This window comes from Lycium ferocissimum, chromosome 7 (genome assembly GCF_029784015.1).
Source record: "Lycium ferocissimum isolate CSIRO_LF1 chromosome 7, AGI_CSIRO_Lferr_CH_V1, whole genome shotgun sequence".
Lineage (NCBI taxonomy): Eukaryota > Viridiplantae > Streptophyta > Magnoliopsida > Solanales > Solanaceae > Lycium > Lycium ferocissimum.
Window position 1 is genome coordinate 22,580,845 of NC_081348.1, and position 11,825 is coordinate 22,592,669.

General features: G+C 34.7%; 1 protein-coding gene and 1 non-coding gene across 2 annotated transcripts; one reads left to right on the plus strand and one right to left on the minus strand.

The window, feature by feature from the left end:
- The first annotated feature begins 6,662 nt into the window (after positions 1–6,662).
- Positions 6,663–6,734, plus strand: TRNAG-UCC (transfer RNA glycine (anticodon UCC)). Its single transcript has one exon. It is a non-coding gene; the product is annotated as a tRNA-Gly (tRNA).
- A 340-nt stretch (positions 6,735–7,074) lies between these two features.
- On the minus strand, positions 7,075–11,675 carry LOC132063837 (UDP-D-xylose:L-fucose alpha-1,3-D-xylosyltransferase MGP4). Its single transcript, XM_059456565.1, has 4 exons — positions 10,723–11,675; positions 9,918–10,079; positions 9,288–9,503; positions 7,075–7,683 (listed from the first exon to the last, which is right to left on the minus strand). The coding sequence occupies exons 1-4, from the start codon at positions 11,218–11,220 to the stop codon at positions 7,471–7,473; spliced, it is 1,089 nt and encodes a 362-aa protein (XP_059312548.1). The 5' UTR covers positions 11,221–11,675; the 3' UTR covers positions 7,075–7,470.
- Positions 11,676–11,825: the final 150 nt, after the last annotated feature.

An 11,825-nucleotide genomic window follows, 5' to 3' on the forward strand; every position in this document is an offset into this window, starting at 1 on the left:
ATCCAATAGAGAGTATAATCACATACTGAGAAGAACAACAACAACGAAGTTGCTAGATGATTATAAGTCCGATTAATACTCAACTTTGTGTTTTAACCAATATGGGTCTGATTTGTCTTTTTAGTTTTTCTGTACATTTATTCTTGAGAATACTTTAATGGTTCAAGCCTGAGAAAAAACAACAAAACTTTAATGTTTGAAATCTCTGACAAAAGCAGCAATTAATAACAGAAAGAGCTCGATTAGGCTGAATCTGAAATTCGAAAAAAAAAATCGGATTTGAGAAAATGAAAAGAGGGAAGGTAAGAGAAAGCGCAGAAGGAGTGGGTAGTTTTTTGGTAGAAAGACAAAATAGCCCCTCACATTTACACTCTATCAGCTTATTGTTAGGGGCATTTAAATAAACTAAAAAATGGGTAGGATGTTATCCTACAACCTTCATATTGTAGGATAGCAAAACCCTATATATATATATATATATATATCACTGCATAAAGTGAATTATGTTGCATAGCAATCTAACAAGGAGACACATTTAAATATAAATAATAGGGATAATATGTTTTTACACGATGCTGACTTTATCTAGTAATCTAAATAGTTCTTTTAAACGAAGGTTGTGTTCGGTATGAAGGAAGACGATTCCACAAAAAATTCTCTTACAATAACAACAACACACCTAGTGAAATCTCACAAGTGAGGTCTGCAGAGGGTGGAGTGTACGCAGACCTTAGCGCCACCTTGGGAGGTAGAAAGACTGTTTCCTATAGATCCTCGGCTAAGAAAAAAGCAATGATAAAGGTGTCACATAGGAAAAAAGAGCAGCAGCTACAACAAAACAGTATGCTAAGCGAAGAACTAGAGACCGTAAATAATAATAGAAATCGAAAGACAAGAAACAATAGGAGAAATACTATGACTACTAGTAAGGAAGGATAAGCAAGACAACACTCTACTACCTACTAACCTTTTACCCTAATTCGTGTCCTCCACGAAAAATTCTCTTGAAAATTATATGTCTTAAAAATAAGTGATGTTCTTATTTATTTTCCTGTATTTGGCAAGCGGAACAATATTATATCCAAAATACATTTGTATATAATCTAGACAAATACTACGGAGATGGGATGTGTTGGAGCGTGGGGGAGACAATCAATTTAGAGGCCTTTTATGAGATTTGTTTTCCCTACCTCTTACAAAGAAAAATCATTTTTCTTTTATTTAAGAAGTTAAGCGAATATTTTACAAAACTTTTACCCAACTAAACATGAAAAATTGCTTTATTTCCTCCATAACAAACACACTCGAAATCTAAAATGCTTATATTTCAGTGTTAATTCCTGTCACGACCCAAATAGGAGGGCGCGCCCCGACACCCAAGACCCTACTCGGCTGAGTGCCATACTATCCATCCAGGAGTCACAACTTTTTGTGAACCTTTAATCTACGAAATGACGCTTCCGTCAGGTAAAAAAAAACTTTTCAATAAAACTCTTTCGTCAAATCAGGGACTTCTCCCTTATCGTTAATTCAAAGAAAGCCTTTAGTCACAATAAAATCTTTAAAAATAAAGCATAAAAACATATTGACCTATATGGTCTGCAAAAGTCTCTAACATACACGAGATACCATAACATAAGTACTCTGACTCGGCAACACTCCGGGCGAGATGGAGCTCGCAATCCGGCTAATAGCCGGGAACATCCTATAGCCAATGTCTTCTACTCATCCGTATACACCTACGTGCCATGAAACGCCCCGAGGCAAAAGGGACGTCGGTACGAATAATGTAATAAGTATGTAAGCGGGCGAAATAATATATCTCGACTCGGATGATAAAAGAGTAACAGACTTAATCGGTACCTGTAACCAACTCTGATAAACATGTATGTGCATATGAACTTTTGATGCAGCATGAGTATGTATGTATGTATATATATATATATATATATAATGCATGCCTTCGCCACTCGCGGCCGCCGGGCATAATAGCATAATGGCCCTTCGGGCATCATAATCATCGTATACCAGCTGATTAGGTGGTTTGCTTATAGAACGCCTTAGCCCTTTTCTCCATCCCCATGAAATGATGTCGTGCATGTATGTAATATGCAAATGCATGAAAATCTTTGAAAACCATCAAAAGACTCCTTTCGGAGCAACTTTAGTTCAAAACGGGAACTTCTTCCCCTTTTCTTAAAAATGGAAACTTTTTCCCCTTTTCATTTGTCTCCTTCGAGACTCAAAAATCAAATGTAAAATGCATAGGAGAGAGAAAACCTTATGAATTTCCCCTTCGGGAATTAGATATCGTTATGAAATTGCACAACTTATGAGTGCCCCCTTCGGGACTTAAGAGGTCAAGGATACGAATATCCCTACACTGTCTAAGAATAGAGTCTTTGGAATTTGTTTATTTGATGGGTTCATTCAGATAATAAGGATCATCATCACTACCATAATCATCACCACTATCACGCCTCACTTTGAATGATCCATAACATAAGCTGAGGCCATATATTATATAGCATGCTCAGACATAAGCTGAGGCCATATATTATATAGCACACTCAGACATAAGCTGAGGCCATATGTTATATAGCACGCTCAGACATAAGCTGAGGCCATATGTTATATAGCACGCTCAATCACGTCATGAAATCATCTAGAACCTTAGGCTTGAAAATCTCTAGGATTGGAGTCATCGTAAGATTCTTCAGAAACTATAAACTTCTGGCATTTCTAGGAGTAAAAATATTATGGATGTCATGTATGGAATCAAAACATAGGAATCATGCCTTTTAAAGAAAGGGACGAGCCTTAACATACCTGGAAGCTCGCTTCTCCACTTTCCAACCTACCTCCTGTCTTGAAATCTACATATAAAATCATTCATACTATTGTCAGGCCCGTTGTCATATACTTATCCTAAGCCTCCAAATAAATCTTTTTAGAATCTGAAATTTTAAGATCTCTCTATTTATATGCCTAGCCCAAAATCTCGATTCGACGAACCAACAACAACAACAACAATACCAACATCAACAACAATATTATCAACACAAAATATTCCATAAACATCCCACACGATGTTTTATCCAATTGCTCGACCTATAAATTCATTATACGCTCATTTAGTAACTTTTCCTCCGTAGATAAGCTTAAATCAATACTAATAAGGGAAAATTCACACCTTTCATCCGCTAGAATTGCAATATCTTCGATTATCACCTTGAATCCAAGCCAAGTTTTGCCGCAATTCGATATTATAATCGCAGCTATACCAGCTTATACCAGTGCACCAAACCACCCCTAAGAGCTAGAAGAGGTTATTCTATATATAAGCACACAAGAAGTGCTTTCTGCCTTTATAAAATGAAATTTATTTGAATTTCATTTGCCTCCATCTTGTTTTTCCAGCATTTTTCAATTCACACTACACTCATCTTTAAAGCCCATGTCTTTAAAGCCCAACAACAACTATGAGAAGTAGGGGTGGGCGTTCGGTTCGATTTTTTCAAACTTCGGTTTCGATTTTTTGAAGTTCGGTATGGTTCGATTTCGATTTTTCTAATTCAGTTTTTAAACGCTTGTAAAATGGACTTTCTTTTTAATTAAAAGTGAGCTATTTTACGTTTTTTTTAATTAAAAATGGGCTATTTCAATTCATCGGAATTCAATTTTCACATGAACTTATAAGAGATCTAAACAAGCCTTAAACAAAATCACTAGCTTAAATACAAGCTGAGGTAGTAGGCGATGCAGTATTGACGGCCTTAAACTTAAACAAAATCAGTAGCTTATAGCTGCTGCCATAAACAAGCAGTAGCAAGGCAGCAACACAGTCCATAAACAAAACCAGCAAGGCAGCAAGAGAGTCACAGATTGAACGCAATCAGGGGCGGATCCACCCTTTAGGGTGGGGGTGGTATGACACCCCCTCGATTAATAATTTTTTTATGTACTTATGTTGTAATTTGCTTAAATTAGGTTAAATATTTGATCCTGCCACCCCCAATCGTAAATTAGACAAAGGTGCCACAGCTGGTAGATACAAGTTTGAATCTATCTTGAACATTTTTCTACTCTCGTTTTTCTTTGTGCTTTTTATTTCCTTTGTACCAGTAATTCCCTTTTCAGCCCTCCCAATTTTCTATTTATCTTTTATTATTTATATTGCCTTTCCTCTTTTCTATTATTTTATTTGTGATCTCTAGCGAGTACACACAAATATAAACTTCAAAATCCCTTAAATTAAGCATTTCTCTTAATCTAAAATCTGTGAGTATTTAAATCGAAAAACTTGGGTCTCAATGGGAATTTTGGATGGAGATCAAAATTCAATTTTTTTTTTATAATTTATTTTGTTTGTTACTCCATCCGTTCATGTTCACTTGTCTATATTTGACTTGGGACACTCTTAATAAGCAATTAATAAAATAAGAAATGAATTGGAGTACTTAATAACAAAATGAGAAATGAATTGGAGTACTTAGAATTTCAAGTTAAATCACTTTACTACTTAAATTGTGATGAAAATTTCATAAGCACTGCTTAGAAAAAACATGAAATTTCATGATTTATTTTTGAGAACTTATAGTTTATCTAATTCTACATTTACTTATGGGGTGTATTTACCTATTGAAGAGTTTTTCTATTATTTTCTTATTTTGATTGGTGTAATTCCCTTATCGAATATGTTATTTTACTTGTGCGAATTCATTTTTCAATATACATAAGAGATGCAAGTCCCTTGGTGAAAATGTTGATTTTATTTTTGTTGTTAATGGGTGCTAATGAATGTGATTCCTTGTTTAAGATGCTAATTATGTTCGTTTCTTGATTTTTGAGATGTAATTTTCATATTTGCAAATAAAAAAAAGCCTATTAAGTTAACCCGAATAAACTAAAAAGAGATGGACCCGACCCACATACACGTTCCGAACAAGATGTACATTGAAAAAAATTGTAGCATCCGCCACCTTCAAATCCTAGATCCGCCTCTGAACGCAATGCAGAATAATCTATCTCCACCTTCCAAATAACTAAGTACAATATAATTTTCTAAAATGCTGATTCCTGAAACTAAATATGAGAGTTTTAGAGTTCCCAATGTAAAACCTACTACATCATTAACAGGGAAGTAAACCATTTGTTATACTAATGATGCAGTCAATACAAAAGATCAGGAAAAGTCAACTATAACGTTAGAACATGAAAAAGTTCTTAATTGTTTTCACGGCATATATTTTGAGATATACAAGATAAACAACTTTGTAAAAATCAAGTAGTAAATTTTCGGTTTAACTACCGGAACCTAACACTGAACCGAACACCGAATTTGTTACTTAAAAAAAAAAATCAAAATCGAACCGAAACACCGAAAAACAAAAACCGAAACACCAAAATCAAAATACTCAATTAATTCGGTTAGATCCAATTTTTCGGTTTTCGATGTTTATGCCCACCCCTTAATGAGAAGCACTAGATAATTAGAAGGAATCTGAAATGTGTAGCGTGGATATTAGAACAATTTAGTACCTAGGTTGACAAATAAAATAGTATTAGAACAGTGAGGAATATGACAGCTTTCATATAATATCCTATACGTATAATCAACTCTTGTGGCTAGTAAACTGTGGACCGACACTCTACACTACACGTATAGAACAAATTGATTGCATGACAAAAATCTCTAGTTAATTATATATCGCACATTGATTCAATAGTGGCAGCATTTTGCTAGATAGCACTAATAGATAAACTTATTCCTAATCCACTAGAAATGATTAAAAAAAATTGTCGGTTGGTTAGCCTTGTGATAAAAGATTTACCCCCTCTATTCTATAATAAGTGACTTTTTAGGCTTTTCATTTTGTTTCAAAATAAATGGTGCTTTAGAATTTCAAGAAGAAATTGATCTTCTTCTTCCAAAATGACCCTTATTTACATAATCAAGAATCATTAAGCTTTTCTTTTTCTAAACATTTAATTATGGATAAGTTAGTAAAAACACTCCTAATTTTTAAGGAATGAGCACTTTCTTAAGGAGTGTACATAAGCCTAAAAGTCACTTCTTATGAAATGGAGGGAGTAATATCTAGTTGAATTCAAAGAGCTCTTGTAGAGCTACAACTCTACTATAACAACCGTATTATAAAAATAAAGAATTAAGCAAGACCCACAATTATTTGAATGAATCATTTGTTTTATTGAAAATATGTTTATTAAAGATCTTGTTTAAAGACATGATTTTTAGTAGGTGTTTGGCCATAAGAATTATTCACTTTATTCCCGATTTTTTTTTCTTTTCACTTTTTAGCGTTTGGCCATAAGAATTCCGAATACAACTTGAAGTTGTATTCCGGAATACCAAAAACTTAAAAAACTTATTTTTCAAATTTTTTCACTTTTTTTTAACTACATTTCACCCAAAACTACAATTTCAAAAACTATGGCCAAACACAACTCCAACTCTAAAATTCCAAAAAAAGCGAATATTTTTTTTGGTTTCTAGGGACAAACGGGGCCTTAATGTCTCCAAATGGAGGAATCACTAGTTAATCTTACTAGTGAGCGGTAAAAGAAAATTATTCGTACAGAATGTTAATCATACCAAACATTTTAGTCTTAGGAGTAAGAAGTAACGACAATCAACCACGGCGTCTGTAGTCCAACGGTTAGGATAATTGCCTTCCAAGCAATAGACCCGGGTTCGACTCCCGGCAGACGCATCCCACAACTTTTTGCGGATTTTTTTTCTTCATATGACACACTTTGGCTGGAGACGGCAACGGATGACAAAAAAGAGTTCGATTTTAGGTTCTTTTCACCCCATATATGAGATAACTTCAGTCTTTTGTTCATATATAATAGATACTACTGGACATCAGTCAATACTTGTTCAACAAGCTTCAAACTTTGTTTTCCCTAAATGACAAATTTAATGTCTAAAGAAAGCAAAAATAACTTAGTTGTTTTGTTAACTAAGGAGAAAGGGAAGAAACAAGAAATCCATGCCTAGGCTTGCAAACCAATATAAAATGCACTAGTCCGGTAAGATTACTGAAAAGATTGTTAACTAAAGATTTCTCTCAGTATTACACAAATTACTGTGTCTTGTATACAGAACAGATACAATTATACAAATCAATATTGGAGTATAAAGAGCAAAAAATAGAGCATTTTTTGGAGTCCCTAATGCAGACTCATTTTTTATGAGAACAAAGCAAACATTAGATAAACAATAGCAGAGTTCTCAACAAATCCGGGGTGGAAATACAAAATCTATGCATTTTCGTTTAGCATCACATCATATCAACTGAATGAAATGATTTGAGAGATGGCAATGCACGTCCGCCAGCTCCTAAAACTTCCAAAGCCTTTAGGGAAGAGAGAAGCTGCTGTTCAAATAATAGCTTTGCTGGTTTGCCAAAAGGACATCATGGGGTCTTTTTACTCTCTTCCTATCTAGTCTAATCTGCCAAGTGGAGATTCAGAGCTATAATCATCCACCAACCAGAGACCATAATCACGGAAACGTTTTGTCTTCTTCTCAAAACCGACTATGTAGTTGTTATGAATAATAACATGCATTCCCTTAGTTTCCTTCACCCAAGTCTTGTTTCTAAAGTATAGACCACCCGTTGGGAATCCTGACTGAGGAAGCAGATACATGTCAACCTGCAACAGTGTCATGTATTACACAAACACGTTAACTGCTTACCCTGATCAAAGGTAACTAAAATAGAAGCCAAAAGAAATATGAAATAAATAAAAAAACAAATGTTGGATGCAAAAGAGCACAAAACTAAAATAAACAGCTAAACAAAAATTAAAAGAGCTGTTGACCACAAAATAGAAAAAGAAAATGGATGATTGAAAGAGCTATAATCATGCTCTGGTCTTGCTTTATTTAGTTTTTTTCACAAAACCAGACTCTCTGATAACTGGATGAGATAAAGTCATGTGGGCTACGTGTACAGTAGAGGCCTGCCAACTTTCATTTATCCGGTCAGAGATATCACACTTCTATTTGTATATCTATTTTTTGATAAACTCCACAACTTTATTTTAGCTTTGATTCATATATTCTAGTTTGATTCCGTTGAGAGTTGAACAAAATCTTTCTAACTTATATTTTCACTGAAAGGGAGTGCAGCGCAGAACAGAAAAGGAGAAGACTAAATTACGTTTTAGCGTAAAATACAATTAAACTAACCATATTTCACTCGCTCAATCAGACAGAATCTAAATAACCCTAAACTGGACAACGTTTTGATCCAGTAATTTTAGTTGCATCAGTCTGCCAATAAGTTTAAAGCTAGTTCCATTTTGTTCTCTTTCATTGATCTTGGTATGACTAGCTCACATGAGAAAACGGAAATAGTATCCCTTATGTACCTTTTTAGCCAGTGTTCTGATGATCCATAAGCAACAAATCACTCCTTTTTTACTTCTAAGTCTGTTGAAGGTCTCTCGGATCCTAGGGGAGAGGATACATCCTATATCACAGCTTAAAGTCAGTTGAGTTGCTCTTCGAAGTAGTAGCACACGGGGCTTTGACACTTCGCTAACTCTCACCGCAATCACCACATAAGTCCTCTTGTGGCTATTATAGGCATGAGCAGACTAAGGCTCAAAAGGATACCAAGAAGTTACGTGAAATTACCAATTACCTATTTGGACCTACAACACAAATATGACTCTACAAATACCAGAGGTGAGTTTACTGGAATAGATAGAAAAGCTAAATTGGTGCAGATCATTAAAACAGCAATCAGTGTGAAATAGCAGCACGTAAAAGCAGCTTATTTCTTTCAGAAATGCTGCCTAATCTCATCAATTAATTTGCCTTCGAAACGAGATCCAACCAGCTGCATTTTACATTGCTTCTTCAATCTCAATCACATAAACTTCAGGCTATAATTATTCAGCAAAAAGGGATACACTACGAAGAGAAAATAGGAAATAAAAACAAGGAACAGGATAAAACATAAAAGGAAGTTGGTTATACCTTCCCGCGTCATTGGGCTTCAAAGAATAACAGTGCTACTTGAGAAACAAGCTTAGTTTTAAGTTTAGATCATGCTTAATTTTGGATCTGAAATAAGCCTGACATTTTTAACACGTCCTGCCGAAACCATTCAAATGACCCATGGAAGAACCAACAACTAATAAGTCATGAAATGCAAAAGCAACAAGGGATTCCAATACAAACGAAGTTTCTTGCAGCTGGTGCTAAAGCATGGAAGTAGAGTATGAAATAAAAAGAAAGCAACCCGCACCTGTTCAGCAGTTTTCATCAATGCCCAATTAAAAGCTGGCTGGTCATTAGCTTTCTTTGCTCTGGACCATGGTTGAATCTGCATTTCCTCAATCCACTTTTTCATAACTAGTTTTGCTCCATTGGTGGGTCGTGCATAGATCATGCAGCTACAGATATAAGGCCGACCCTTCTTCCCTGGAGGTGGCAAACCATGAGAGTGATTCAGATGTTTTACCTGGTGTTCCAAAAGAAAGGAAGAGAGCGGATTTTTCATCACTAACAATCCAATCCACAATATCAAGACAATAAAGTTGGTATAAATTAATGCAACCAAATAAAAGCTGTTGTAACTACCGGAGAATGACCGATCTTCCCAGTTAAAAAATAGAAAGAAGAGAAGTGAAAATTAAAGGGAAAAAAGAAGGAAATAGTAGTTTGCCACAATGCTTAAATCAGAAATTTTAGAGTGAACCAAGATGATGAGAGTTAAGAACTACCATTGCACTAAATTAAGCCAGTACATTCAATGAGCATATATTCTTATTTTATCTTCTCAAACATTTCCTTCTAAAAATAATTTCTCAACCATTAGGCTTATCAGAACTACACAAGGAAAAGTTAAAGCATTTGCATCCTCTTCAGCACTCACCGCAGCCATGTCATCCATGAAGTATATATCATGCTTTCCTTCTAAATATTGAAATGGATCCGCTAACCAAACCATATCAACATCGTTGTACATGACATTATAACCAAGCTCCAAAATTTGCAGAAGATGCCGAGGCCTTCTGGACGTAAAGTTGAAGAATCCCTTAAAAATTGAACCATCAATGTTATTTCAGTAGAAACAAAATAACTAACTCAAGCAAGTACAACATTCCAGAAAGCTCTTGTTCCCTCTCTAAATCTAACTACAAGATTTGTTTCAGGATTGTCAAAGACAGATAGTGAAGGATCAACAGAAACACAATATGATTATTATTACTATTCTCAATCTTCAATCATCAGCAATCCAATTTTAAAGCATTAATTAGCTGAATAATGAAGAGATCATAATGCAAGGATCTTGTCACTCTCAAACACATTCTACCTACAAAACTTTAAGTATCCAAATATTAGGGGGTGGGGGAGCCAGTTATGTAGTAATTCTACATGGTGATCATTTTTATTTATTTATAAAAAAAAAAAGGCTTAAGGAAACATGATGGTGATGATTAAATTCCAATATTCATTAAGGGTCACATAAATAATGCCAATCTGCTACACTCAAATTCCGAGTATCTATTTGCACTTTTGCTCACAGACAAACATATTAGAAACAGAAACTAGAAGGATTTTGATTAAGTAAAAACAGAAACTAAAATTTACTCAAACAAATGAAAAAAAAAAAGAGTGGGAACATTAGGGGTTCACTAAACACAATAAACCCAGAAGCAAAAGCTCCTTAAAGGTACCTGAGATCCAAACTTATGAGCAGTTTGGGACTCCAAAACAGGAGGAATAATCACAGCATGACCAGGCCACCTTTCATTAACCTTAAACAAAGTAGGATAATCCTCAGCAATAACAAGAACTTTCTCATGATGTTTTTGTCTCACAATACTAATCAACCAGTTATTCAAAAAGGGTAAGTAAGGTTCACTAACAATACATACTATAAGTGTATTATTCTTAGCCACAAAGGCTGCAGCTTTAGGCAAAGAATAGTCACGCCATTTGGATTCAAAAAGATTGGATTTTGAGGTGTAAGAGAGAAACCCATTTTGAGGAAATTGAATGTATGGATAGAGAACTCCAAGAATTACTAAAAGAGAAAGAAGGAACAAAAGGGTGGTTCGGCTTTGAAGAAAAGAAGTGTGTTTTTGGGAAGTTTGAGAAGATGGTGGGGATAATGGATTTGAGTCTGTGAGAGGATTGTGAAGAGGTCTTTGGTGTAAAGATGTTGATGACATTGTTGATAGATTTACAAGAAAATGCTGAATTGCGAGCTAGCGAAAAAGGGAAGTTAGCACTGTGGAATTATAAAGAAAGTAGTTGGCAAAATTGTATTAGATCAGACACAGATCTGAGATGGGAACTGGGATTGAAAACACTTACACTATGAACCGGATCCCCACTCGCTGAGTTTAATTTCTTGGTGTTGGCTCAAATGAATTTATTTTTAAGAGGGGTTTGCCAGTGACTGTGAAAATAAAAGAAGAGAGAATATTTTATGAAATTCTTGTTTTGTTTGATATACTTTGATCAGATTTTCTGGATGGAAGTTCGAGGTTAAATGAATGCACTGATAAGTAAAATGTTTTACATTTTTCTCTATCAGTCTGGTCTGTTTTTAGAGTTTTGGCATGTAATCAGTCTAATTTTTCAAATAATCAAATTTCATTTACCCGTAGGTTTTTTGGGTAGAAGAAGTATACAATAGCAACTATGTCTCAATCCCAAATAAGTTAAGATCGGCTATGTGAATTCCTACTTATCCATTTAAATATCCTTAAATAAATACACATCAAGAAAATAATAGAAATGTATATATGTTTTAGTGCTATTTTTCTCTGGA